Raw genomic sequence first — 27602 nt, forward strand, 5'->3', positions numbered from 1 at the left:
TGGAGAAAATTTATTCACCTTCAGACAGACATGCAGAAATTGAAGTAAATGAAGTAGAAGGAAGAAAGGATGAGGAAGTTACAAACAAGTTACAGTATAGGCACCCAGCTTCATGGCCCAGATGTGATAACAGTGTGCAGCAAATTCTCGTGGAACATGGACCCGAACAAGTTCATGAATTTCCCTTCCCAAAGGATGGAAATAAAAGAAAATTCTCTATTCAGCATTACAAGAGGAAACTCATTAATGAGGAAGAAAGTCATCAAAACTGGTTATAATACTCAGTGTCAAAGGACTCTGTGTTTTGCTTTTGCTGCAAGTTGTTTAGAAATCAAGCAATTGGTACATCACTTACTGAAAATGGTTCGAAGGACTGGAAAAACATACCTTCAATTCTCTCTTCACATGAAAGAAGTACAGAACATTTGTAATGTTTTCAAAATTGGAAAGAACTTAAATTATGGTTGAAAAAAGGAAAAACTATTGATGAAGAAAATTTACGTGTGATCAAGGAAAAAGAAGAATATTGGCAACAAATATTAGAGCGTCTGATTGCTTTAGTGAGAGTTCTTGGTGGGCAAAATTTAGCATTCTGCAGCTGCAGTAAAAATGAAAAATTATACACTCCAGATAATGGAAACTTTTTAAAATTAGTTGAATACTTAGCTTTGTTTGATCCAGTCATGAAGGAGTATTTACATAAAATAACTGATTGTGAAACACAGGTTCATTACTTAGGAAAAAATATGCAGAATTAACTGATTCAAATCCTAGCAAATGCCATTAAAAAGAAAACTGTAGAAGCTGCCCATTCTGCAAAATACTTTTCAATAATACTGGATTGTACACCAGATGTGAGTCATGTTGAACAAATGACAATGATCATTCGTTTTGTGGATATGGAAAAGTTTGCAGATGAGGATAATGTTGAAGTGCTCATAAAGGAATTTTTCTTGGGTTTCACACCACTGAAGGAGACGACTGGAGCATTTATGACAAACTATTCTAACAAGAGCTTGAAAAAATGTCATTATCTGTTGAAAACTTACATAGCCAAGGCTATGATAATGGGAGTAATATGAAGGGTAAAGACAATGGTGTACCAAGGAGAATGATGGAAATCAATCCTAGGGCCTTTTTTGTTCCTTGCAGTGCGCATTCTCTGAATTGGTTGTCAGTGATGCTTCTAGATGCTGTTTGGAGGCAAGCAGTTTCTTTGACCTGGTGCAACGTGTTTATGTGCTTTTATCAGGCTCAACACGCTGTTGGGAAGATTCTGACTCACCATGTGAATTCTGTAACTGTGAAACCACTTAGTCAGACAAGATGGGAGAGTCTCATTGATGCTTTGAGGTCTCTTCACTATGAATTTCGAAACATTTATGATGCCCTAACTGAAATTTCTGATGATACTACCTTTACTGGATCATCTGGCAATATGGCACATTCAGATACAGAAATTCTTGCAAATGGCCTTTCCAAGTTCAAGTTTGTGACTTCACTCATTTTGTGATATAATATCCTTTTTCAAGATTAACCTCAATAGTAAGCAGCTTCAGGAAAAGAACCTGAACACATGTTCTGCTAATTAAAAACTGCAGCAAACAAAAAATATTCTGGAGGAATTCAGACGTGATGAAGGGTTCGAAAGAATATTGGTAGATTTTCTCAAACTTGCTGAAGAAATAGATTTTCTGATAGAATTTGAACCAGAGCCAGTTCACATCTGGCAGCAGTTTTTGTATGAAGGACGAGACACACCCATTCAGAACCCAAAACAAAGGTTCAAAGTGAATTTCTACTTTGCAGTCCTTGATACTGCTATTCATTTGGTTGATGAAAGATTTCAACAGATGCAGCAGCTACAGTCAGTATTTGGCTTTCTATATGATATCCACGGCTTGCAAAAGAAAACAGCAAAACAAATAAGAGAATTTTGTATAAAACTGGAGCCGGCATTGACTCATGAAAATTCAAAAGACATTGATGCTACAGATTTGTGTAGTCAGCTTCAGGCTTTTTCAAGACAACTTAAGAAATATTCCACTCCTGAAGAAGTACTGAAGTTTGTTTGTGAAAATAAATACAGACAGTTTTCCAAACATTTTTATAGCTCTAAGCCTTCTTTTAACTTTGCCAGTTTCCGTAGCTAGTGGGGAACGTAGCTTCTCAAAATTAAAATCGATAAAAACATATCTGCGTTCAACAATGGTGCAAGAGAGACTTGTTGGACTTGCCACAATGTCAATAGAGCATGAAATAGCTGGAAAACTAGATCTAAAAGAACTAGTGACTGAATTTTCAAAACGTAAAGCAAGAAAAGCCATGTTTTAAGAGCACAGAGTGTTTTTATTCGGAGTGTTTTGTAAATACAGGTTAAAGTTCATTGAAGAGTTTTCTTATTTCTTTCTGCATTGGATGTGGTGGTAATGGCAGTGAAAGCAGGACACCATAATGGATGATTTTGGATTTGTAATAATAAAAATAATTGAAATTTTAATGCATTTTTATTTGAAATCAGACTGAAATATCATCTAGCTGTCATGTACAAATCTATTTTGAAAATTTCGTGTCTCTATTTTATCTTATCTCAGAAACATTGGTTGGACAGATGGATGGACAGACAAACCAAATAATTAATCCTCTGTTTAAAAAAAATGCTTAAAAAAATTAAAAGGAAAAAAGGGGCAAAATGTTTCCCAGATTACCAAAAACCTCAGCCTAGATCTGCCTTGAGGTTTGGGGTGGGGGTGCTGATTGCATGGATCGCCTAGGGTGCCAGTTGCTGGTAGCTAGTCTAGGGCTTGAACCCCTGAACATGGTCCTGGGGATTTGTCCCACTTAACTCTACAAACAAAAAGTGTTAGATCATAGATTCCTTTAGCCATACCAGACAACCAAGTGCTGTCACACTTGTAGTGAAAACTGGCACTTATGTGGGCCAAATTGGGCACAACTCACAGCATTTTATCAATGGGTATGTTTATGTGTGTGAGAGAGGACCTCATTGATAGAAAGTAAAGACATGAATTATGTTATGCACTAAATTCTGAAGGTGGCTAGCCTCGGGGTCATTCTTATCTCTTGTGGGAGTTCCCTAATTTAGGTTCTGCTCCTGGGAAGGTTTTGCCTCTTTCATTCACAAACCTACCCTACTGGTCAACAGTTTTCATTCTTCTAAAGCAGCCTGAAAGTGGGAGATGAGGGTTTTCAGAGCGGGAGAGAGCGCTGTGGAGGGCTTTTACTCCTGGGCATAGGTGTGAGCAGGACATTTCATTAGGGTGTGCACCCAGGGAATTTTATTTATTTATTTATTTTTAAAGGCAAACATTTATTGAATACTCAGTCATAAAGGCCACGTGATAGCTACGGGAAAAAGTGATAGCTGATGAAAGGCACTGATCTCTGGTCCGTTAGCAACCTCTGTCCCTCTTCCTGGGAGACTTCATGCATCCATAAAGGTCTGCAGTGGTGATAACGATATTGTCACTCTGAGCCCTTTTTTGGTTGATCTGTGCTACCGTGTTAACACAGTTCGCTCAGGTGGTCGTGACCACTTAGCAAAACATTATGGCAATTGCAAGTTGAGGAAGGCCGAGTGTTGACTAAGCTGGGGCAGCAGGGTGAAATGGGGATGCCCTTCAGGAATAGAATAATGAAAGTTACAGTAACATGGATTCATTCTGACTGGTGAGCCGCACTGCTCAGCTGGTGGAATAGCGCAGTCTGTCTTACGGACGCACTGTGTGTACATGCAGGGCTTTGTTTAGAAGAGGCAAGTTGGGCAGACTCTCTTGCAGTGTGGAGAGCAGGTTAAGTGTCTTCCTGCAGCACATGGCAATGCAATGAGAAATAGATGGGCTATTAGGATGTGAGAAGGGCTACTAGGATGAGAGAAGGGCTACTAGGATGATCCGTGGAATGGAAAACCTATCTTATGAAAGGAGACTCAAAGAACTTGGCTTGTTTAGCCTAACCAAAAGAAGGTTGAGGGGGGGATATGAATGCTCTTTATAAATATATCAGAGGGATAAATATTAGGGAGGGAGAGGAATTATTTAAGCTTAGTACCAATGTGGACACAAGAAGAAATGGATATAAACTGGACACTAGGAAGTTTAGACTTGAAATTAGACGAAGGTTTCTAACCATTAGAGGAGTGAAGTTCTGGAACAGCCTTCCAAGGGGAGTAATGGGGGCAAAAGACATATCTGGCTTTAAGACTAAGCTTGATAAGTTTATGGAGGGGATGGTAAGATGGGATAGCCTAATTTTGGCAATTAATTTGGCAACTGATCTTTAATTATCAGCAGGTAAGTATACCCAGGGTCTGTGATGGGATGTTAGATGGGGTGGGATCTGAGTTACTACAGAGAATTCTTTCCTGAGTGCTGGCTGGTGAGTCTTGCCCACATGCTCAGGGTTTAGCTGATCGCCATATTTGGGGTCAGGAAGGAATTTTCCTCCAGGGCAGATTGGCAGAGGCCCTGGAGGTTTTTTGCCTTCCTCTGCAGCATGGGGCATGGGTCACTTGCTGGCAGATTCTCTGCAGCTTGAGGTCTTCAAACCACAATTTGAAGACTTCAATAACTCAGATATAGGTTAGGGGTTTGTTATAGAAGTGGATATTTAGGGTTCTGTGGCCTGCTTTGTGCAGGAGGTCAGACTAGATGATCACATTGGTCCCTTCTGACCCTAAAGTCTATGAAAGTCTATTTCTACAACATCGATATTACGCAATTCAGCCCTTATTGCATAATACAACAATCCATAATTTAAAACTAAAGGAACATATCATGCGATTAAATTAAAATGCAAAGCCATTTTTTTTGAGACATTAGGGCAGGGGTGGACAAACTTTTTGGGCCGAGGGTCACATCGGGGTGGGGAAATTGTATGCAGGGCTGGGGCAAGAGGCTGGGGTTTGGGAGGGAGTGTGGGAGGAGGGGCAGTGTGCAGGAATGGGCCCAGGGCATAGGATTGGTGCAGAGGAGGGGTGCGGTGTGTGTGAGGTGGCTCAGAGAAGGGAGTTGGGGTGCAGTCAGGGGGCTCAGGGCAGGGAGCTGGGGTGCAGGGTGCAGGCAGGGGGCTTAGGGCAGGGAGTTGGGGTGCAGCAGGGGGATCAGGACAGGGAGTTGGGGTGCCAGGTGCAGCAGGAGGCTCAGGGCAAGAAGTTGGGGGGCTGAAGGAGTTCAAGCTCTGGCCTGGCACCACTTACCTAAAGCAGCTCAGGGTAGCAGCAGCACGCTCTCTGGCTGCCTGCCCTGGCCCCATGGCATGCCACTCACCACGTCCCTGCGCAGCCCCTGGGGAGGAAGGGGGGCACAGAACTCTGCCTGTGCTGCCCTTGCCGTGCCTCCAGGTACCTCGCCTGAAGCTCCCATTGGCCGTGGTTCCCCATTTCTGGCCTGACCCTCCCCAGGCCCCAGGGATGTGGAGCCCGCCGCTTCTGAGAGCGGTGTGGGGGCCTGCGGCACCACAGTGGGCAAGTCCCGCAGGCCAGGTCTAAAGCCCTGAGGAGCTGGACCCAGGCTGTAGTTTGCCCATCCCTGCACTAGGGTGTGCCTGGGCACATCTGGCACACCCTGTGTGCACGCCTATGCTCCTGGGGTAGATATCTCGAACAGGCCTCTTTCAACTGGGATTGAGTGCAGAGTGTGACCTATGTTACTAAACGGACAGGGTCCTTCCTTGGGAACTGCATCCTAGAGGTCAACCATGCGTACATGCTGAAGCCAGGTTTGGGGCTGACGGGATGCAGCATAGCCTTCTAAGCCAGTGGCTCTCAACTTTTTCAGACTACTGTACCCCTTTCAGGAATCTAATTTATTTTATGTACCCCAAGTTTCACTTCACTTACAAACTACTTGCTTACAAAATCAGACTTAAAAACACAAGTGCTACAGCAAATGCCTACTGAAAAATTGCTTACTTTCTAATTACCATATAATTCTAAATCAATTGGAAGAACAATACTGTACTTACATTTCAGTGTATGGTATACGGAGCACTATAAGTAAGTCACTGTATGAAATTTTAATGTGCACTGTCTTTTTATGTAGCCAGTTGTAAAACTAGGCAAGTATCTAGATGAGTTGATGTACCTCCCTGAAGACCTCAGCCTACCCCCAAGGGTACATGTAACCCTGATTGAGAGCTACTGTTTTAAGCAGCAACTGGAAGGCTTTTTGGCCACCGCGGCTATTCGGACCCAGACAGCCCAGAAATGCCGCCGCCTCAAAGCGCCCCGCAGTGGCCTCCCTGGGCCCTGAGAGTGGCTACCTGGGAGCTGCTCAAACCATCAGGACCAAAATCCGCTCGCAGCCACCGCTGACTCCAGCCGCCGGTGAGCGCTGGCGAGGCAGGGAGCGGGCCCAGCACAGAGGCCTGCGTGTCTGAGCAGCGAGCGGCGCCGAGGACGCAGCTGAGGGGCAGGCCCCGCTGCAGCGCGGGAGGCGGAGCTGCTGGCCCAAGGCCGCCGGGAGCGCGCAGGTCACCTCCTGCACCAGCTGGGCCCGGGGGTCCTGCCGCTCCTCGCCCACCGCCTCAGCCCGTGCTGAGCTGTCCTGCCGGCATTCGCTGGCTGCGGGTGGGCGGGACGCGGGGGAGAGACCCCAGGCTCCCGCCCGCCCCAACCTGGGTGCGGCTCAGCCCGGCCTCCTCCCCCGGGAAGAGACTCTTTAAATAGCAACTCGAGCCAGGCTGCCGCCTGGCCAGGCGCCGCTCCCCGTCACGCCACCAGCCCTCGCTCCGGCTGCACCTTCATCTCCCGCTCGGAGGGACTCGGGGCGTCGGGATCCCGGCTGCGCTGTATGTATCCGCGTCCCCTGCCTTGTAGGGGCGGGATTTTCCTCCCTCTTCCTCCTCCCCAGCCCGCGCGAGATCGTCTGTCTTCGCCCCCTGAAGTGCTGAGCGCGGTGATCCCCTATCGCCTGGGTCATCTCAAACAGCAGGACAAAGGGCTGGGCAGGGACCCGTCCTGCCTTGCCCCGGCCCGCCGCGGGGAGCAGGGATTAGAGGGGCCCTCTCTGATTTCCGTGTAGGTTACGGTGCCGCTGGTGGTGCTTTTCCTGCCCTTTAGCTTCCAGGGATCAGAAGCACACAGTGAACCTCCACCCAGGTCTGTGACGCTGCCGGAGTCTTGCTTTGTCCAACTTTTTCCAGGACAGTTGCATTTCTTTAAAAGCTTTCGCAATATCCGTTCTCCACAAGGCTGCTCACAAAAATGTGAAGTGTTAGTATCCTGCTGGCTGGTGACTTTGGAGTCTGAATCTGTTTCTCTTTTAAAATCTTTTTCTAGAACCACATTCTCTCTTCTGTTATTGAAATTTTCATGCCTAGAGCATAGCCTTGCTCACCTTAAAGACTGAAGTCCTCTTTCTGTTCACAGATGACATACACAGGATACAGCATGAGCAGTAGCACTCTCTGCAAGCTTTCCCCATGCTGTCCTAGAAGAAAGTGTAGTGCTAAGGCCCATTCAGTGATCTCTCTACTGAGGCCTGGTCTACACTACGCTGTTAAACCGATTTTAACAGCGTTAAATCGATTTAACGCTGCACCCGTCCATACTACACTGCTCTTTATATCCATTTAAAGGGGTCTTTACATCGATTTCTGTACTCCTACAAAACGAGAGGAGTAACACTAAAATTGATATTACTATATCGGATTAGGGTTAGTGTGGATGCAAATCGACGTTATTGGCCTCATTATTTTACAGTAGCTACCCACAGTGCACCACTCCAGAAATCAACGCTAGCCTCGGACCATGGATGCACACCACCGAATTAATGTGCCTAGTGTGGACGCGCGCAATTGACTTTATAATATGTTTTATACAATCGGTTTAAGTTAATTCGAATTTATCCTGTAGTGTAGACGTAGCCTGAGATGGCTAAGAAGGGTGCTGGTTAGCGTTCACCTTGATTGTAACATTTCACGTTTTTGCAGGGGTGGGGTACCCTTGTCTAGAATGCACACTACCAAAAGTGATGCACTAGTTGTTAAAATAATTAGTGATTGATAGAAGCATCTTTTGTCAGCAGTGAGCCAACTTTAGTTAAAAAGGAAATAGTGTAATCTCATGAATAATTCTTGCCTCTCTAGAATCAATTTATTGTATATACAATAATACGTCAGTATATTTTGGGGAGTGGGAGGAAAGAGAGAGGCAATCTCTACTGCTGTAGTAAAAGTAATGTGATGACCTGAACAATGACTGATCGCTACTTCCGGTAATAGAGCTGAATCATGTCATGATTACAGTGATCCTAAAATACTGAGACAACATGATCGGTATAATTGTGTATGGTATAATTGTGTAGTTTTAAGGGCTCAACGTTGGCTCCTATGAAAATCAGTGGCAAAACACCTACACATTTAAATGGGGGAAGGATCAGGGCCTATTATTCATTGTGTTCAAAGAAAGGTGTGATAGATAGACTTTAGAAATTTCTAAAATGAATAAATTAATGAGTTGTGAAAGAAAAGGTGGCTAATTATGTGAGAAATTCCTCATCAAAATTAATATAAGCTATATCAATGTTATTTCTAAATTAATTTTGATAGCATGCAACTAAGTCTTTAGTTATTTCACTGTTCAGCATGGTTAATTTGATAGCTGTATTTGGTGTAATAAGCTTTCAAAACGTTGTAAGCATTTATCATTTCCATGGTCCAATCATTGAAGTGGCTGAGCACTCTCTAGTCCCAAAGACTTCAATGAGGGGTTGCTCAGTTCCAGACAGAATAGGAACTCTGGTGATTAATTTTGAGAATCATTACTGTTTGGTTAGCAGTGAGTGGTTTATCATGATTTATCACTGTTGAAACTAACTAAAATTAAAATTAGACTGCGAAGTAAATCTGTTATTAGAGGGTAGACTCAATTTACACTTTAGATCATACAATACTAGTTTTTCTATTTAAACAGGAATGATCTTTATGTTAGTCATATTTTTAGTTCCTGTTTTAAGATCGCCACGGAAAATATGTTAGCATTTTTCTAATGATCTATATATGTCTCATTTCAAAGATGCTAGCAGAATTTCCCTAGCTAGTATAGGTAGGATTTAAGTCTTTCCGGATACAAGAGACTAACTAGCTAATTTCAGTGGATGCTCAATTGAGATACTCTTTTTATGATTATACTGATTATAGTCTCCTGTTACGCTACCATAGTCAATCAGTGGCTTTTACTATTTGAATTACTGTACAATGACCTTGCCTCTCTTTTTATCTCTCTCTCTCTTCCCCCTCTGTCCCCTTCTCCACTAGAGCAACCATGTTTGAAATTAAGAAAATCTGCTGTATTGGTGCAGGCTATGTTGGTGGGCCAACATGTAGTGTCATTGCACATATGTGCCCTAAAATTAAGGTTACAGTTGTTGACGTTAATGAAGCTAGAATCAATGCCTGGAACTCCGATACACTTCCAATTTATGAGGTAAACTTGTGTTTATTATAGCATTTCTATCTTTTTAATATACAGTATTTGCCTCTGCTCATACAGTCTCCCTCACCCCCCCCCCCGCCTCTCTTTGATCCTAATGGCTGTTCTAGGAACATCAAAACTACATGCCTCATTCAAAAAGAATTCTCCTTCAACAACTACACCTTAAGCATGTGCGGTAAACAAGGGTTTGAAATGACCACTGGCCTCCATGAACTTAGTACTGTCAGATGTTGGAGTGTGTTTCAGAGATGACTGACTTAGGCCTTGTGCATCTTGATCAGGAAAAAATGTTTACTGTATCCAGTAAATCATACAAAATCATGGTTCTTTTTGGGCCTGTGTACACTGCACACTTATAACTGAGTCAGCAGACCCAGTTATGACAAAGTTTTTCCTTTGTTACAGCACAGTTCCAATATGTAATGTGGATGGCAATCTGTGTCCCAGGGGGATGGTTTGAACCACTGCGGTAGGTCCTATCCACGTTACAAATTGTAGCCAAGTTGTAAGTCGGGGACAGCCAGCCATATTGCAGTTATGTCTCCTGACCCTGTAACTGTAATGCAGCTGAGCTCCTAGAAGGGAGAGAACAATTTTCCTGGCTGTTGGAGACAGGGCCTAACTGTGCTATTCACACCTGTGCAAACCGGCCATCAACATTTAAGGAGGCACTGAAGAATTCACCACTTTTTCCCTTAACCACTGCAAATGGCTGTGAAATGGTGAATCAAACTTTCACCTACCATACAAGTGATTTGGCAACATACAGGAAAATGAGAAACCATTGTGCGGCTCATTCTGCGACTCTTGAACTGAGTAGTACCTCACTACACAAGCAGTCTTGCTGATTTTTGACTGGCATTAGGGTAGCAAAATCTGGTCCTATGCTAGTTGTTCACTGGAATCTGGTGTTTCTTAAAGTTAGGATTTTTGCTATAGCTTTAGTCCTTCCTATAAGGAGTCAGCTTTTTTTAAACCTGAATGATACCCTGATGATCACCAGGGGTGCCAAGAGCTTTTCAGTTCCTAACCAGTAACACTTCACATCCTTTTTCTTATTTTTAGTTCTAAAATCATTTTTCAGTAAGCACATACGTTAATTTCAGTGTCAGATATCTGTTGATTATCATTGCTTTTTACAGGGCAAAAGGATTTCCATTGTCTTGTATACAAATTACCATTTTTAGCACTTGATACTTTACAGTTTTTGCTCGTTAAAAAGAAGCTCTCGCCACCCACCACTTCCCTGTGTTGTTATAAATAACAAAATTGACGTGAGAATGTACTGACCCAGGGCTCAAGATATACTTGCTCACACTTTGTAATGGAAAAAGCTAATATTTTTGCTCAACCCTCAAAAGCAAGGAAAGTTGAATTTTGCAAGGCTGCCTTACATTGTTCTTTTGGCCATAATAAGAGATAAGCTTGTCTTCTGATATTACCTCTGATTTTTACCCTGCTGTAATATAAAATATAGGACAAAGTTGCTTTGTTGACCTTTGTTTAAAAAAATCAAAACCATAGCCTTTGCCTCTTGTTTCCAGAGCTTGGTTAAAATTTAACTAATGGTAAAATGTGTAGCATTCAGATTAGTGAATAAGAATTGAGTACAGATCTTAACATGGATGAGCAAATGCTGTGTTTTAATTTAAAAAACCCCCAAAACATCTCTTCATACCAGAAGCACATCTGTTTCCCAGCAGGATATCTATTGCTTACAAAGAATACCCCAAAACTTCTAAGAATGAGTTCAGACATTTGCAATTTTTGACCCCCTGGCACTTTGTGCTCCACCCCATTCAACTACATATAGGAAGATACAAGCTAATCCTTTGGTTTCTACATGAGCAGTCTTTGTACCTGAATCCCAGCAAAAATCACAGCTGGAATGTAAATCTTATTCATAACTGGGTTCTGGTGTTTGTTTGAAAGGACTCAGGTTCTGTGGTAATGGTTTTCTACTTGAGTTAATTTTTTATTTCTGTTAGGTCAAATGTCTAGTAAACAGTGAGACAGCAAAAAATGTCTTTGTCTAGGTAAGGTGCAGTTTCCCTCCCTTCCACCAAACTGAACCTTTACCTTGATATAGTTATTGAAAAAGAATCTTGTGTCATTCTTTTGATAGTACTTTTATAAGTAGAATTTGGGTTAAATTCACAATTCTTTACTATTTTATTTAGAGTAGTGGCTTTAGTTTGTCGAATAATTCAAACATTTTTGTATGAAGTCCTAATACATGGAGTTTGTCCAGGTATATGAATAACCAGAGGCCCCTTGCAAGTGTGGGGAGGCGTTGGGGAAACATCCCAATGCTATGTTTCTGTGAAAGAGAGGGCCATAATTAGTTTGTACTCAGTATGATCCTCTGTGAATCCACACAAGTTTTATTTTCTAACAGATTTGAAATGACTTTTAATAAAGATAAAATTAAAAAAATTGAAAACAGAACCTTTGCTGTACTTAAAGTTGTGTGCTGCCTGTTTGAATATACTGTTACCTGTTTTAACCAAATTTTGACTATTAAATACTTGCCTGTCTCTCTCTAGCCAGGGCTAAAAGAAGTGGTAGAGTCCTGCCGAGGAAAGAATCTCTTCTTTTCCACCAGTATTGACGATGCCATTAGAGAGGCTGATTTGGTATTTATTTCTGTAAGTAGTTTCTTTTGCACTTTGATATTTACTATCATTACATTTCTGCACTCAAATGTGCGGGGGGGAGGAGGAGGAGAGGGTTCAATTTTTTTTACAAGTCCTTTATTTTGTTTGAAGAGGTGATGTAGTTTCAGGAAGCATAACAGACTTGTGCTGAACTGGGCGGGTTTTACCATGCAGGTATGCTTAGATTGCAGAGAGGATGATAAAACTCTTAAATAATAGCGAAGGAAGAAGATTTATCTCTCTCTATCTGTAAAGCTCCCAACAAACTTTTGGACTTTCTATATACAAATAATAAGCTTGTTACTTTACATAGCTGAGTATTTTCTGAAGAGAATACAAAATAAGCCCACAGTTTTGTAACTAGTGTGGACTTCTATTTGTAGCATTCCACTGAAGTTGATGGGACTCGTGCAGAAATAAGAGTCCAGTAGCAGGTTTCATTGCAGGATTGGTGATGAAAATTTATAATACTTATCTGGATATAAAGAGGGTTTTTTAATTTTTATTTTATTTTTTTTCAGTACTTTTTAAAATTCAGTTAATTAGTGGAGAAGAGAAGACTGCAACGTTTTGTTTTTAGATAGTCTCCTATAGTTTTTAATATTTCCACTCTCTTGAAACATTGGGAAACAGGTCCTATTAAACACACATTTGTGGCATTTTGCAGTGTCAAAAGTCATGTACCTAGTTTCATATCTAACAGAACTACAGCTCTGGGGCTGCAGACAAGTTATTGTTCTATTCTTCAAGTACTTTACTGAAAGCTGTGATATTGAGAAGAGCTCTTATTAATGAGCTCTCCTCCGTCCCCTGGGAGAATCTTCTGCATGAATCAGTAAAGTCTAATATTAATGCTATGAAATCACTGAACCAGTTATTGGATGACAGCCATTAATTCAGCCTGTAGATTGCCAGCTGAGTTCCTGTCCCTGGCTGGTAAAACGTGCTATGTTGTGTTTTAATTTAAATATTCTTGCCTTCAGTTTGTAACGAGAAGGACCCTCTATGTTCAGTTAAGTGAAATATTCCCCTACGTTGACACTTCCCTCCACCCTCCTCTCAAGTACAGCAATTTTCAGGAGCTCTGTGGCTGATCTGCACTTAGCTTTTCCAGTCAAATAATAGTAGGGAGACTATCTCCCAAAAACTAGAATCAGAGGAATCCCTCAGAGTAGAGGGAAATAAGGGGGAATTGAATCTTTGCACGTATAGTAGCTTGAGTTGGGGAGAAGACTAGAAATAGCTCTTTGTGGGTATGGGGAAGCAATTTTGAATGAAGATTAGACTCTGCTGAAGCCTGCAGAGATGCTATGAATAATGCCCCTTGTGTAAATCCTATTTGACGATGAACATAGTTTAGTGATATTGTTTTACAACTTAGAATGAGTAATTGATACCTCTGCTAGCTGTTCATTGATCTGGCAGCCAGTTACTGGCTGAATCAGTAGAACCTAAGCTTTCCTGTCCTTGGAGTGTAATCTCATGTATGCAGGAGTTCCTGTATCTTCAGACTTGTGAAAATTTTGTAAAGATTGTAATAACTTTTTCCTTCCCGTGAATTTGTAACTAGGTTAACACACCAACAAAGACCTATGGGATGGGAAAAGGCCGGGCAGCTGATCTGAAGTACATTGAAGCATGTGCTAGGCGGATTGTACAGAATTCAAATGGTTATAAGATTGTCACCGAGAAAAGCACAGTCCCAGTACGTGCAGCAGAGAGTATTCGTCGGATATTTGATGCCAATACAAAACCTAATTTAAATTTGCAGGTAAATATCTAGAAGTTATGGACTAAGTCATCCCCCAGCCCACCCCCCATTCCTTGTTTTACTTCAAATTTTATTTTCCTGTCTGTTTGCAGGTGTTGTCTAACCCAGAATTCCTAGCAGAAGGAACAGCTATCAAAGACCTAAAGAACCCAGACAGAGTGCTGATTGGTGGAGATGAGACTCCAGAGGGACAGAAGGCAGTCCATGCTCTATGTGCTGTGTATGAGCACTGGGTTCCCAAAGAAAAAATCCTCACAACCAATACTTGGTCATCTGAGCTCTCCAAACTGGTTCGTATCAGTTATGGTGCTATGGCAGTCAACAAATTAAATACAAAATATCAGCACTGATATTACTAAGAATAATCCTCCAAAAGCCATAGCAACCAGTTATCTGAATGCTTATAAGAGATTCCAGTATTGCGTATCAAAATTGTTTGTTCACAACTTACTAATAGGCTTTTCTGTATCAGAAAAGACCTTATCCAAAATCAGTTATATTTTGGGAATGAAATCAGACCCATTGGAAACAGCAGAAAATGGTAACATCAACAAAAAAAAACAAATCTGTGTACACATTGAAGTAATCCCCCTCTTTTTATCTGTACCAAACCAAAAAAAACCCAAACCACACCTCTTCATTGGCTTACAGACATCTTATTTACAGAAGGGAAAACCACCTCTGTGGTGTTGTGTTTTTATTTACAGGCAGCTAATGCTTTCCTTGCCCAGAGAATCAGCAGCATTAACTCAATCAGTGCTCTGTGTGAAGCTACAGGAGCTGATGTTGAAGAGGTAGCAAGAGCCATTGGAATGGACCAAAGAATAGGAAATAAGTTTCTGAAGGCCAGTGTTGGTAAACGAAGAATCTTTTTCTCTTTTTAGACTTGGTAGGAGAACTGTCTCTATCCAGCACAATAGCTCAACTGGGAACATTAAAAATAATGGTATTCTGAAGTGACTGTTCAATGCACAACAGCTTACAAAAGACCTACTGTTGTGCTGTTTGTTTGTTTGTTTGTTTGTTTGTTTGTTTTAATTCTTTAATGAAAGAGTCTCACACTTCCGGTTGGCCTGCACTAGCTAGGACACTGAGCATCCATGAGGGAAGAGAGGTTTCAATTTCATCCTTCTAGAGCATTCCCTACTGGCTGGTTGGTGGTAGCTTTCTAGTCACTACATAGTCCGTCCACACTGTAGTCAGAAGAGTGAAATCAGTTATGCAGACTTTGGTATTGCAGACTGAGATCTGATATGGAAAGCTATCAGTATGCAAATTCTACAGTTGCAGTCTGACTGGCCAGATATCCTGAGGCTCTGCCTGGGGGACAAAAACTTCGTGGAGCACGTCCATTAGCTGGGTCAGTGGGAAAAGATGCAACCCTATTCACATGGCTACAATCTCCATACTAAAAGTATTTAATTTTTAAAAGTACTTTACCAAATGTCTTAACTACAAATGTTTATAATAGAAGAATGGCAAGTAGCAAAATCTATATTATCCAAATTTGTCCATTTTTCAGATACCTACTACCTCTTTGGCTTGGTAGAGGGGAATCTGAGAGTTCTGGATCCTGCCACTCATTATCTTAACCCCTCATTAGCTTTTTGTTCTTCTTTGGCTCCTGACCATGATAGTGAGTGAGAATCCAGAACCCTTTTTAAAACTAGTTTAAATCTAATCTCTGGGTAGTGGTCCTTAGGGGAAGCAGCAGGTTTCTTGAGGTCAGTGGCAAAACTAACAGGATTTTAGGTCCTGTTAGCTGCCAAAATAGGTAGGATTGAGGAACAGGTTTTGGAAGAATCTTAGGAGTTTAGTTAAAAAGACTGGCAGCCCATACCTGGAAAACTATTATTGATATTTTGGTCAATAACTGCCAAACTTGAGGAGTGCCATTTTAAAGTGTCTGTGTTGTGGAGGGGCATAGATTTACTCTTCTCCCCCACCTGACTTCCACCCTTGGCCTTTTGAGCCCCTATACCCATCTCCTCCTAGGAGCCTCAGCCCTGGAGGGAGCCCCTTTACCATTCTCTCCCTACTAGTGAGCCTCACCAGGTGATGGGACTCAGGGCCAGCTCCAAGCACCAGCATTCCAAGCTGGTGCTTGGGGCAGCAATCTGTAAGGGGCGGCAGTCCCTGTTGTTTTGCCCCCAAGCAGCACGCTGAATTGCCGCCGCGGACAGCGGGTGGAGTCCGTGTGCCCTTAGGGCACCACGTGCGTTTCCGCAGTGATGGCAATTCAGCAGCAGCTCCTATATTTAGCTGTCTGCAGCAGCTTCAGCTAAACATAGAAGCCGCTGCCGAATCGCCGCCACTGCGGAAACGCGCTTGCCGCCACTGTGGAAATGCGCCTGCTGCCCTAAAGGCTCACAGACTGCCCCTGCCGTCTGTGGCGGCAATTCAGTGCACTGCTTAGGGTGGCGAAAACTGTAGAGCCAGCCCTGATGGGACTGTCCCACATCCTAGATGGTCCCTGGTGTTGGGAGGAGCCTCTGTGGTTTCGGCAGCTGGTAGATGGGGGGCATGCTATGCATGCAGAGCAGGATCCAGGTGCAGGCCACAGTGTGCTCCCAGTTGTGATGTGTGGCTTCTAGTTTCAAGATCAGTGCACACACAGCCACACATGCACACAGCAAAAAAATGTGGCAAATTACATCTATTGACCAGCCAGAGTAGAGAAACTGGCCAGGCCTATCAAAAAGTGGCCTGCATCAACTCCCTGGCGTATGCCAGACATAAAGTGATTAAAAATATTGCTAAGTACACTAATCTTTTATGGATGAAGACCATCTGAGTAACCATTTCCTTTCCTTCAGGATTTGGTGGTAGCTGTTTTCAGAAGGATGTTCTGAATTTAGTGTACCTTTGTGAGGCTCTGAACTTGCCTGAAGTAGCTCGCTATTGGCAACAGGTATGAGTCCATTCGCTAGCGTAAAACTTATTCAAACAGGGCACGTCACTGTTACCTCTGTAATGAGCCAGTAATTCTTTGGCTTGCAACTTTTCAGCGTTGTCTGTGGCAAATAATCATTTATCCTTCAGTGTGATTGGAACTGAAATTAAAATATACCCTTAACTGTAGAGATAATAAATATTTATTAATAAATACTTTGCATAGCACCTTCCACCCGAGGTTATTAGGATGCTTTACAAATGTAATAAACGAGGATTCAACACCCCTTCGGAGTAGGCATTAGTAACCCTATATTAAATGGAGGGTGTAAATTCAAAGTGTGATTCCAGGCAGACCCATCCAGGCTAGCTTTAAGTGTGCTAGCATGGCTAAGTGTTGATGTGGTGGCTTAGAGTAACCCAGGGTTCTGGGTGGGCTTGTACAGCCTGCACTGCCGCAGAAACACTGCTGTTTTTAGCCATGGTGGCACAAGTAAAGCTAGTGTGGGTATGTCTAGTGGAACTGCAGTCACATCTCTGATTGCAGTGTAGTTGTAACCCCTCTGTGCCTTAGGGTAAATGACTTGTCCAGCACAACACAGGAAGTTATAGAGCTGGGAACAGAACCCTGGTATCCTGACTCCATGCCTGTTGTTTAACCACAATCTAGCCTCCTTGTCTCAGTCCAGCATTAATGAAAGCAATTTGTTTTAGTACACTTTCAAATAACCGTAAAGTTTTTATAGAAAACCCACAAGAACCCATGGGCTGATTCCAACACTTTGCACCTGATAACATTGTAAAGACCCTCACTAGCCAATTACTTGATTAAGCAAAAGACTAATAACGGCTGTCAGGTATCCATGTGGATAGTGCATTGTGTTTTCATGTGAGAGAACAGTTTCTAGCTCAGCTACTAGTGCTGTGATCTTGTGTGTGTGTTGTAGCCTGGTTGCTACAGAACATCACAGGTAAAGAAGGCGTTGTCTAGTCATTATCTGAGTACACATTAGCTGGATGATTTTAAGAAGAGGAGTAGCAATGAAATGGTTGGTTTCAGAGTAGCAGCCGTGTTGTCTGTATCAGCAAAAAGAACAAGAGTACTTGTGGCACCTTAGAGACTAACAAATTTATTTGAGCATAAGCTTTTGTGGGCTAAAACCCACTTCATCGGATGCATGCAGTGGAAAATACAGTAGGAAGATATATAATATACACACACAGAGAACATGAAACAATGGGTGTTACCATACACACTATAACGAGAGTGATCAGTTAAGGTGAGCTATTACCAGCAGGAAAGGAAAAAGTGTTTGTAGTGGTAATCAAAATGGCCATTTCCAGCAGTTGACAAGAAGGTGTGAGGAGCGGGGGGGGAGGGGAAATAAACATGTGGAAATAGTTTTACTTTGTGTCATGAAGTGGTTAATGCTCACCCGCTGCTTCAATTAACATTGTTGAGAAGAAAGGGACAAATTTACACTTGTTGTTTCAGCCTGTTTGTTTTGTCTTGATCTTAGAGCCAATCAGGTTTCATTGTGGTGAGTCTGACAAAGAAGGAATATAAACTTTAAAAAAAGGTTTTATTCCTTCTTTGTCAGACTTGCCACAATGAAACCTGATCTTAGAGCCAGACAGGCTGAAATAATAAGTGTGAATTTGTCCCTTTCTTCTCAACTTAATGTTAATTGAAGCCCCAGGTGAACGTTAGAGTTGCATTGGTGCAAACTGAAGGTGTTACTTGAAACTGGTATGAACCTTCGTGTGGACACACTTATTTTGGTTTAAGGGCTGATCTACAAACTTTTTTAAATATATCTGTTTTAGAAACAGATGTAGGCCTGGTCTACACTAAAAAGGTAGGTCAACCCAGCTATGTTGCTCGGGGGGCGTGAAAAATCCACAGCCTGGAGGAGCGTAATTAAGCTGACCTAACCCTTAGGGTAGACAGCATTGGGTCAACAGAAAAAGTCTTCCATTGACCTAACTACTGCCTCTCGGGAAGGTCAATTACGTATTCCAGTGGGAGCTTTCATGTATAGACAAGCCCATAGTGAGTGGAAGCCCGCTGGTGGGGTTGCATGCAGCTATACGAATAAAAGGTGTGGTTTATCTTGGTTTAACTTAAATTAGAGACAGGTTTAAGCTGCACCAAAATAAACTGCTCTTAATATAATTTGTGTCCACATAGTTGTTTGCATTGGTTTAAATAAGCCATACAAGTTTGTGTGTAGACAGGGCTTTAGATTCTGGAGGATACAGTGAAGTCTGTAGCGATAAGGCCCAGATGAGATCTTTGAAGGTATTTAGGCACTGAACTTCCATTGGGCCTAAAACATTAATCTTAAACCCTCCTCTTAAGTGCTTTTCTGCCACCTTTTTTCTTCCCCTGGGGCAAAGAGTAATTTACACACCATATATAGAAAACCAAACCAGTGCAAGTGACATTATTTTACCATTAACATACATTTTTTAAGCAACTTATACCTGATGTGGGCCATGTGCCACTGTTCACATCACTGCTAAGTGTAGTTTTGTTTGTTGCAATGAGAATATGCTCATGTTCAGAGTCACAGGGAAGGCTATTGCCTATGTTATCTGAGGTATGTATGCCTTTGACCAAACAATCTCTGGAAAACCTGGCTTTCTTACTTGGTCATTGGAGGCAAAGGTCCAAAAAAGATGAGGGGTCGAGCAAAAATGTTGCGGGGAAGGGGGAAAAAAACAGCAGCTCTAATACGGAGGTAGAGAGTAACCTACATATTGCCTCAAAGCCTTTCTCAAAGAGAAGTATTTTTATCATTAAAGTGCATCACTACCACTTACATCTATGCCAGTCTTTGTGCATTGACATGTTCCAGTGTGCCCTAAACTGGTACTAAAACTGCCTGCCTGTTGTGTAAAATAGATGTACTACACAATATATATACACAAACCTAGAGGAAAGTGCAGTTTTTGCTGTAGTCTGCTGGCATAATGCCCTTATTTTCTAAGCTCATTTTCTCCCTGAAATTTACCACAATGCTCGCTCCTGTTGTTGTTGCTTTCCATGTCTTGGCCTAAAATAGTGAGCTGTGTGTTTTGGGGGGTAGGGGGAGAGGGTGTTGGTTAAACTACATTGCACAGAAAGAAAAAGTAAAATGGATTTTAAAAATGAAATCAACCATTAAGATCTGGGGAAAGCTTCCACACAATGGAACAACACCTAAAGTTAGGACAAAATTTTCCAAGATCCTTTCTTAAGCAAATGTTCATTGGAAATTTTACTAATGAGGACAGCAGAATTTGGTTCTTGGTAGTTTCTGAATGTTAAATCAATTGAAAACATCCACTGACTTCAATGAGATCAGGATCAAGACTGCTTTTTCTTTTACTGTGATTAAAAAAAAGTTGGATCAGTCCTTCAGTTACTCATATTTTACCTATTAAAAATAGAAATTGCAACCATGTTAATATTTAAAACATGTACATCTGCCTAGTTCAGTTTTAACTGAGTGCTTTTATCAGGAGCAGAGGCTTAGCAGTGGCACTCTTTTCCCCAGTAACTATTAACGCTGCATTTCTTTGGTCAAGTGTAACCCCATTCATACCACCATATTCTGCATAATTTCAGGTGATAGACATGAATGATTACCAGAGAAGGAGATTTGCATCCCGTATTATTGACAGCTTGTTTAACACGGTCACTGACAAGAAGATTGCTATTCTAGGATTTGCATTCAAAAAGGATACAGGAGATACAAGGTGACAAAATGCATGAAACTAATTCATGCTGTCATAAGGCATGCCAGAATGACTTCTCTAATCTTGTGCTGAATATACACAGCTAAAAGAACTGTTTACCACCATTTCAACTGTGTAGATAGGGAAGAGGATCAAATAGATGCCCCAGAATTTGTTTTGGCTGAAACGTGGCGGGGAGGGAGCGGGCCAGTGGCGACTGCTGCCCAGGGCTGCGGCCCACAGATGCTCTGGCCAATGACCACTCCAGTTGCTGGCCGGAGAGCCAGCTGCTTGGGCGGCTCTGGGGTCAACCACGCTGGCCCCTGCAGAAGTCAGGGAGGTTGTGGAAAGTCACAGAATCCATGACAGACATGGAGTCCTACTTGTAATTACTCAAAACCATAATGCTGGAGTTTTCTGCTGAGTCACCCTAAACTCAGACGCTAGAGTTCTGTATTCACAGGCAGGGAATCTACCACCCTATTACACCCCACTGAGTGTGGTTTTTGGCCCCATTCAGACTACTTGGCCAAATTATACATTAAATTGTGACTGAACCAGATTATAGTAATAGATTTAAAAATATTTCTTTAAACACTGTAAATTAGGGCTTTCTTCTTTTGTGTCTGGGACTAAAATTTTGTTTTAAATCCTTTAAGCTATTCTCTTCTATTTTCATGTTTTTACTGATTTACTTTCCTGGGGCCATGTGTTATCATTGGAATTACATTCAGTAATTTCAGTTTGAAAGCTTTGGCACTGCTCATTTCTGAGTATTTGTTCGTGTTGTTCTAAATAAATCTAAATATTTGTCTGAAGACTTCCATTAACTGGCTGACTTCTTTTCTTAGAGAGTCTTCCAGTATTTACATCAGCAAATATTTAATGGATGAAGGAGCAAAACTCCATATATATGACCCTAAAGTACCAAGGGAACAGATCATCCTGGATCTCTCACACCCAGGTGTCTCAGAAGATGATCAAGGTGAGGGAATTTTGCTTCTCATAAATTCTATCCTGCTGTGTGTCAGCAGGCAGAATCCATCCAGTGCTCTTGAAAGTGCTTTCAGCATGGCAAAGATGGTTGCTCAGTTAAATTATTAAATCAGGGTTTTGCCTCAGTTAAAAAGGTTCATTGTAAAGTTGTTGTTTTTTTAACTTAATTCTTCATAGCTTCTAAAATGCTTGCATTTGTGAAAGTTACTTCTGTGCAAGTCTGTCCCCTTTGACACATTAATTTTAAAGCTGTGTAAAGAGTGTCTCCTTCAATTCAACAATAAGGTGGGAGAGAGAAGGGAGGGAGGAAGGAGACTGGTGTCATTTGACCAGCTCCTTCTCCCCTTCCAGGTTCCTACATGGTACCTGTTCAGTCTTGTGCCTGGCTAGTCCAGAAAAGAACTCCTTATAATTTTCTGGAAGCTAATTCCATGGGCTCTTGGGAGTTGTAGTAAATCGCATCCACACTAGGAGCACTTTGCTACTATATTATACTGGTATAGCTATACCAACAAAATGCTCCTAGTGTAGACTTGGTCTAAGTCTGTAGTGCCATAATTCTAGAATGCCCTAACAGAAAACAGAGAGGAGTGGAGGCACACAGAGACCCTAGTATTGGGGACAAGAGGAAATGAGGGGCACCTAGAGATCCTGACATGAAGAAAGAGGGGGATGATACACAGGGAGCTTATGAAGGAATGCATGGAGCCCCTGGTATGTGCAGTGAGCTCAACTAACAGAAGCCATGTAGTGTGTATGCAGTATTAAATAGTAAATGTGCATGGGGAGTGTTTGAAAACCACTGTGCTGCTGTTATCACTACTCAATATTGATTATTTTACAATGAGCTCTATCCATGTCTGGATCTAAGTATTGGACAATTGCCACTAATTCCTTAGTGAATCTGCAATAAAACTTTAAAACTTAAGTGCCTAATCTAGGCATTCAAGTAAGTGCCCTGACCTTATAGAGATATTGAATACCCACTGCTGCTGTAGCCTTCAGTGGCCCTAGGACCTTTAGATAAGGGAAAAATCTTCGGGTGTTGTTGACATTAAAAGTTTGTGTTTGAGTAGGGCTAGCAGGGAAATTGTCCTATCAGGGAGTACACATCAGGATGCTGCCAGGAAATGGAGAAGTATAAAGCTTCATTTTTCCTTTTTGTTGCAGTGTCTCGTCTGGTCACTATTAGTAAAGATCCATATGAAGCCTGTGATGGCGCTCATGCTCTGGTTATCTGCACCGAGTGGGACATGTTTAAGGTGGTAAATTTTTTTTTCCCTGTTTTTTAAAGGTTTTTTAGAGGAATTCTGACACTTATGCAAATTCTGTGGGTCATTTTACAGGAACTGGATTATGAGCGCATTCACAAAAAAATGCTGAAACCAGCTTTCATCTTTGATGGTAGGAGAGTTCTTGATGATCTTCATAATGAGCTGCAAGTCATAGGCTTCCAGGTAACTAGCTGTTTTTCCTTTTGGAGAAGTATGGTTGAATCACAAGAAGAATCTAGTATGTGAGTTAACCTGTAAAGGCCTTTTTATTAAGGCCATCACTGATAGCACTTTTCCTACAATACAGCTCTGGTTGTAAACTGATATTGCTTTAAAACCCAAGCCACATCAGGCTGTTTCATCAACATTCAGTAACAAAGAAAAATTAGTTTTACTAGACATACATAGGCTTTGTCTACACTAGAACTTTTGTCAGCAAAACTTTTGTCAGTCTGGTGTGGAAAAAACACCCTCCAGGCAACCACCACCGACCAACGCAAGTTTCACAGACAAATGTGCCAATGCAGACAGTGGGAGATGCTTTCCTGGCATTATGGTTCCCACCGCTTATAGGGCATGGTTTAATTACCACACAGGAGACCTTACAGTGACACAGCTGTACAGCTATAGCGCTGCAAGGCACCTAGTGCAGACATGACCATAGCTGATATTCTGGCAACATTAGAATGATGAATATCAAAATTGACAAGTTTCAGAGTGGTAGCTGTGTTAGTCTATATCAGCAAAAAGAATGAAGAGTACTTGTGGCACCTTGGAGTCTAACAAATTTATTTGAGTATAAGCTTTCGTGGGCTAAAACCCACTTCATCGGATGCATGCAATGGAATATACAGTAGGAAGATAAGCTTATGCTCAAATAAATTTGTTAGTCTGCAAGGTGCTACAAGTATTCCTTTTCTTTTTATTAAAATCTGAGTGAATGAGCTACTGACACAAGTATTTCATCACTTCAAGGCTCAGTTAAATTCTGAATAAAACACAGAAACCAAATTAGACAAGCGTTTATAGTGGAATGTTTCCTTTAGTAAATGCTGAAGTGTAAAATTATCCATCATTGAGGTCTTTATCTAGCACATTGCTATTTGGTCCACTTTATCATGTAGCTTGGAGAATCAGCTATTGTTTCTGTGTGCCCAGCTGTAGATGAGCTCTTGTTCAAGAGGGGAAGATACACCTCTAATTATTCAATGGTTGGGTCTCTAATCTAGTCCACTCTTGAGCAGAATTATTTGGGCCTAATTCTCCTCTTACACCAGTGTAGATTGGGAACATTTATGCTGAAGTCTATGGAATTAAATGGGTGTAAGTGGTTATCTGATTTGCCTCTTATATGGAAATGACGATGCCTTCTTTTTGTATACACAAGTTTCTTGATGAGTTTGTTTGGCTAGTTAAAACAAGTTGGAAACTCTTAGCCTTGCAGAGTTGCATTGCTTGGTGTGGGGTTTTTTTTTTTTGTTGTTTTTTTTTTTAAAGCCAAGCACCATTATTCATGTGTTTACAATAGGTCTATCAAGCGATTAAAAAAAAAAATGGTGATTAATAGCATTGTTAAACAATAAGGGAATATTTTTGGATGTTTTTCTACATTTTCTAATATATTGATTTCAATTAGAATACAGAATGTACAGTGCTCACTTTATTTTTATTACAAATATTTATATTGTAAAAACAAAAAATAGTATTTTTCAATTCACTTCATACAAGCACTGTAGTGCAATCTCTTTATCATGAAAGTTGAACTTACAAATGTAGAATTGTGTACAACAAATAACTGCATTGAAAAACAAAACAATGTAAAACTTTAGCACCTACAAGTCCACTCAGTCCTACTTCAGCCAATCGCTCAGACAAACATCCTTGGTTACAATTTGCAGGAGATAATGCTGCCCGCTTCTTGTTTACAATGCCATCTGACAGTGAGAACAGGCATTTGTATGGTGCTGTTATAAATATCTTGCGACGCTGGCTACATGCCAGATGTGCTAAAGAATCATATGTCCCTTATCTTCAATCACCATTCCAAAGGACATGTGTCCATGCTGATGAAGGGTTCTGCTCAATAACGAGCCAAAGCAGAGCAGACCGACGCATGTTCATTTTCATCATCAGAGTCAGATGCCACTAGCAGAAAGTTTTTCTTTTTTGGTGGTTCAGGTTCTGTAGGTTCCGTATCTGAGTGTTGTTCTTTTAAAACTTCTGAATGCATGCTCCACACTCATCCCTCTCAGATTTCGGAAGGCACTTCTGATTCTTAAACCTTGGGCTGAATGCTGTGTCTATTTTTAGAAATCTCACATCGGTAACCTTTCCATTTTTTGTCAAATCTGCAGTGAAAGTGTTCTTAAAATAAGTATGTGCTGGGTCATCATCCGAGACTACTATAGCATGAAATATATGGCAGAATGCGGGTAAAACAAAGCAGAAGACATACAGTTCTCACCCAAGGAGTTCAGTCAGAAATTTAATTAACACATTTTTTAATGAGCATCATCAGCATGGAAGCATATCCTCTGAAATGGTGGCCGAAGCATGAAGGGACATGCAAATGTTTAGCATATCTGGCACATAAAACTTTGCAATGTTGGCTACAAAAGTGCCATGCCAATCCGTTCTCACTTTCAGGTGACAATCTAAATAAGAGGCAGGCAGCAGCATCTCCTGTAAATGTATACAAACTTGTTGGTCTTCGATTTGGCTGAACAAGAAGTAGGACTGAGTGGACTTGTAGGCTCTAAAGTTTTGCATTGTTTTGTTTTTGAGAGCAGTTATGTAACAAAAAAAAATCTGTATTTGTAAGTTGCACTTTCATGAACAAGAGATTGCACTACAATACTTGTATGAGTAATTGAAAGATACTGTTTCTCATCATTTTTACAGCGCAAATATTTGTAGTAATATATAGTGAGCACTGTACACTTTGTATTCTGTGTTGTAATAAAAATCAATATATTTGAAAATGTAGAAAAACATACAAACATATTTAATAAATTTCAACTGGTATTTTATTGTTTAACAGTGTGATTAATCGCAACTAATTTTTTTGAGTTAATCAAGTGAGTTAACTGCGATTAATTGACAGCCCTAGTTTGAAATACATTTTAGAAACTCTTAATCAACTACTTCATGTCCTCCCGTAGGCAGTCCCATTGAAGTCAGTGAACATTCACTTGCCTAGCATTAAGCACATACCTACCTATTTCCAGGATTGAGGGGTCTCTTGTAACAATTCTCAAAGGGCTTGTTTTGCATGTGGAAAGTGAGAGATCACTTTTAGTAGACAAACTTCTTTTTTGAATTAGAAATACAACCACTTAATATGGCTTTTATTCACTGAATGTTTATAACAAGTTTAGGCAAAGCACGCAGGTTTACTGGTTCATAGATTCCTAACAGGCTGACAAGGTTCTTTTTGCACAAGCTTTACCATAGTATATAAATTTTCTTTCCTCTTCCAGATTGAAACAATTGGGAAGAAAGTGTCAGCAAAAAGAATTCCTTTTGCTCCTTCATGTGAAATTCCAAAGTTCAGCCTGCAGGACCCACCTGTCAAAAAACCCAGAGTATAAGTTTTACTAGGTACTGAAGTATCACAATGGACCAGTGTGAATGTTTTTTTAAAGAAGATATTGTTCTTAAATTGTGAATCAATTTTACATTAGAAATGGTAGCAGTGTACCTGGTACATGTGAACCCAAATTTTCTAATCTCTCTATTTTTGAAATATTGTATTTTTTTTTTCAGTTATTGAAGATTGTACAGGCCTGACTGGTTTTAGTAATCAATTTTTTTATGAACATTTACTTCAGACTGCAAACTTTTGCTTTCAGAAATATTCACAAGCTGCACTTTAAATTTTATAAACAACAAAAAGGCCAAAAGTAATTAACAGAATTGTTCTTGTTTTGATCCAGGAATATGTGGTGCTCAGTAATGTCATTGGCGTTGCTGAAGATTTTAATTTGACTCTGGGGTAATTTTGTTGTCTTAGATGCCTGATCTAACTCATGTGAAAATCAGTGGAAAGCTTCTAATTGACTTTAAACAGAGTTGGATTGAGCCGTTACATAGAATATTGATCTGGTTTTAACAGTAAGGCCCCAATCCTGATTGGGACCTCTGGGCACTGATGCAATATAAATGTTTAGTAATATGTCAGGAAGCTAGATTCATGTCTGCCATTAATTTGGTGATAGTTCTGCAGTGGGTTTGCAACAACAGCCTGACCTACCAGCTATGTCCTTAATGATTCCTTGGTCTTGGCTCTGTTTATACATACCATATAGCATCTGTTGTCAGTTGTAAATGATGGATTTAATTAGACTTTTGGGGCCAAATTTCTCCTCTGTTTCAGTGTTGCCACCCTAGTGTCTTAAAGAGAGAGAAGCATTTGGCTCTCCTGCTTTTTCCTCTTGCTCAGCACTGAGTAAAATAAAGCACTGAGTAAAATAAATGTTTCCATCCAAGATGATGAATACTCAGTAGCCCTTTTCTCCCCTTCCTGCTACCATATATGAGCTGGAACAGATGTTCTTCCCACTGAATCTGCAAGAATTTACCCATGACTCTTCATAAAGTAGTCAGCTTGCTACCTCACTCTGATTACCAGGAATAAGTCTTGTTTGTTTTGATATTTTTTCTGCTTTAATTTCTACTTTTCATTATCCTAACAGGTCTGTGCTATTAAATACGTTTTAGTAATAAAGTCTGCATTCCATCTGTTTTGTGGGTTCTCGGCTTGGGGGCTGTGACCGACAGGTACTGTGAGCTGTTGTCAGGAGGCCCATGAACCCTTCATTTTCTTTATGGCT

The 27602-nt window shown here is 41.1% G+C and overlaps 1 protein-coding gene across 1 annotated transcript; it reads left to right on the forward strand.

Annotated features, from left to right (window-relative positions):
- Positions 1 to 6804: 6804 nt before the first annotated feature.
- UGDH (UDP-glucose 6-dehydrogenase) lies at positions 6805 to 27496 on the forward strand. Its single transcript, XM_050947802.1, has 12 exons — positions 6805 to 6810; positions 9280 to 9448; positions 12004 to 12105; positions 13685 to 13885; positions 13978 to 14175; positions 14593 to 14740; positions 16702 to 16796; positions 20391 to 20521; positions 21352 to 21485; positions 22667 to 22758; positions 22843 to 22953; positions 26250 to 27496. Exons 2-12 carry the CDS (start codon positions 9287 to 9289, stop codon positions 26358 to 26360), a joined length of 1485 nt encoding a protein of 494 aa, XP_050803759.1. The 5' UTR covers positions 6805 to 6810; positions 9280 to 9286; the 3' UTR covers positions 26361 to 27496.
- The last annotated feature ends 106 nt before the right edge of the window (positions 27497 to 27602 follow it).

This window comes from Gopherus flavomarginatus, chromosome 3 (assembly GCF_025201925.1).
Source record: "Gopherus flavomarginatus isolate rGopFla2 chromosome 3, rGopFla2.mat.asm, whole genome shotgun sequence".
Lineage (NCBI taxonomy): Eukaryota > Metazoa > Chordata > Testudines > Testudinidae > Gopherus > Gopherus flavomarginatus.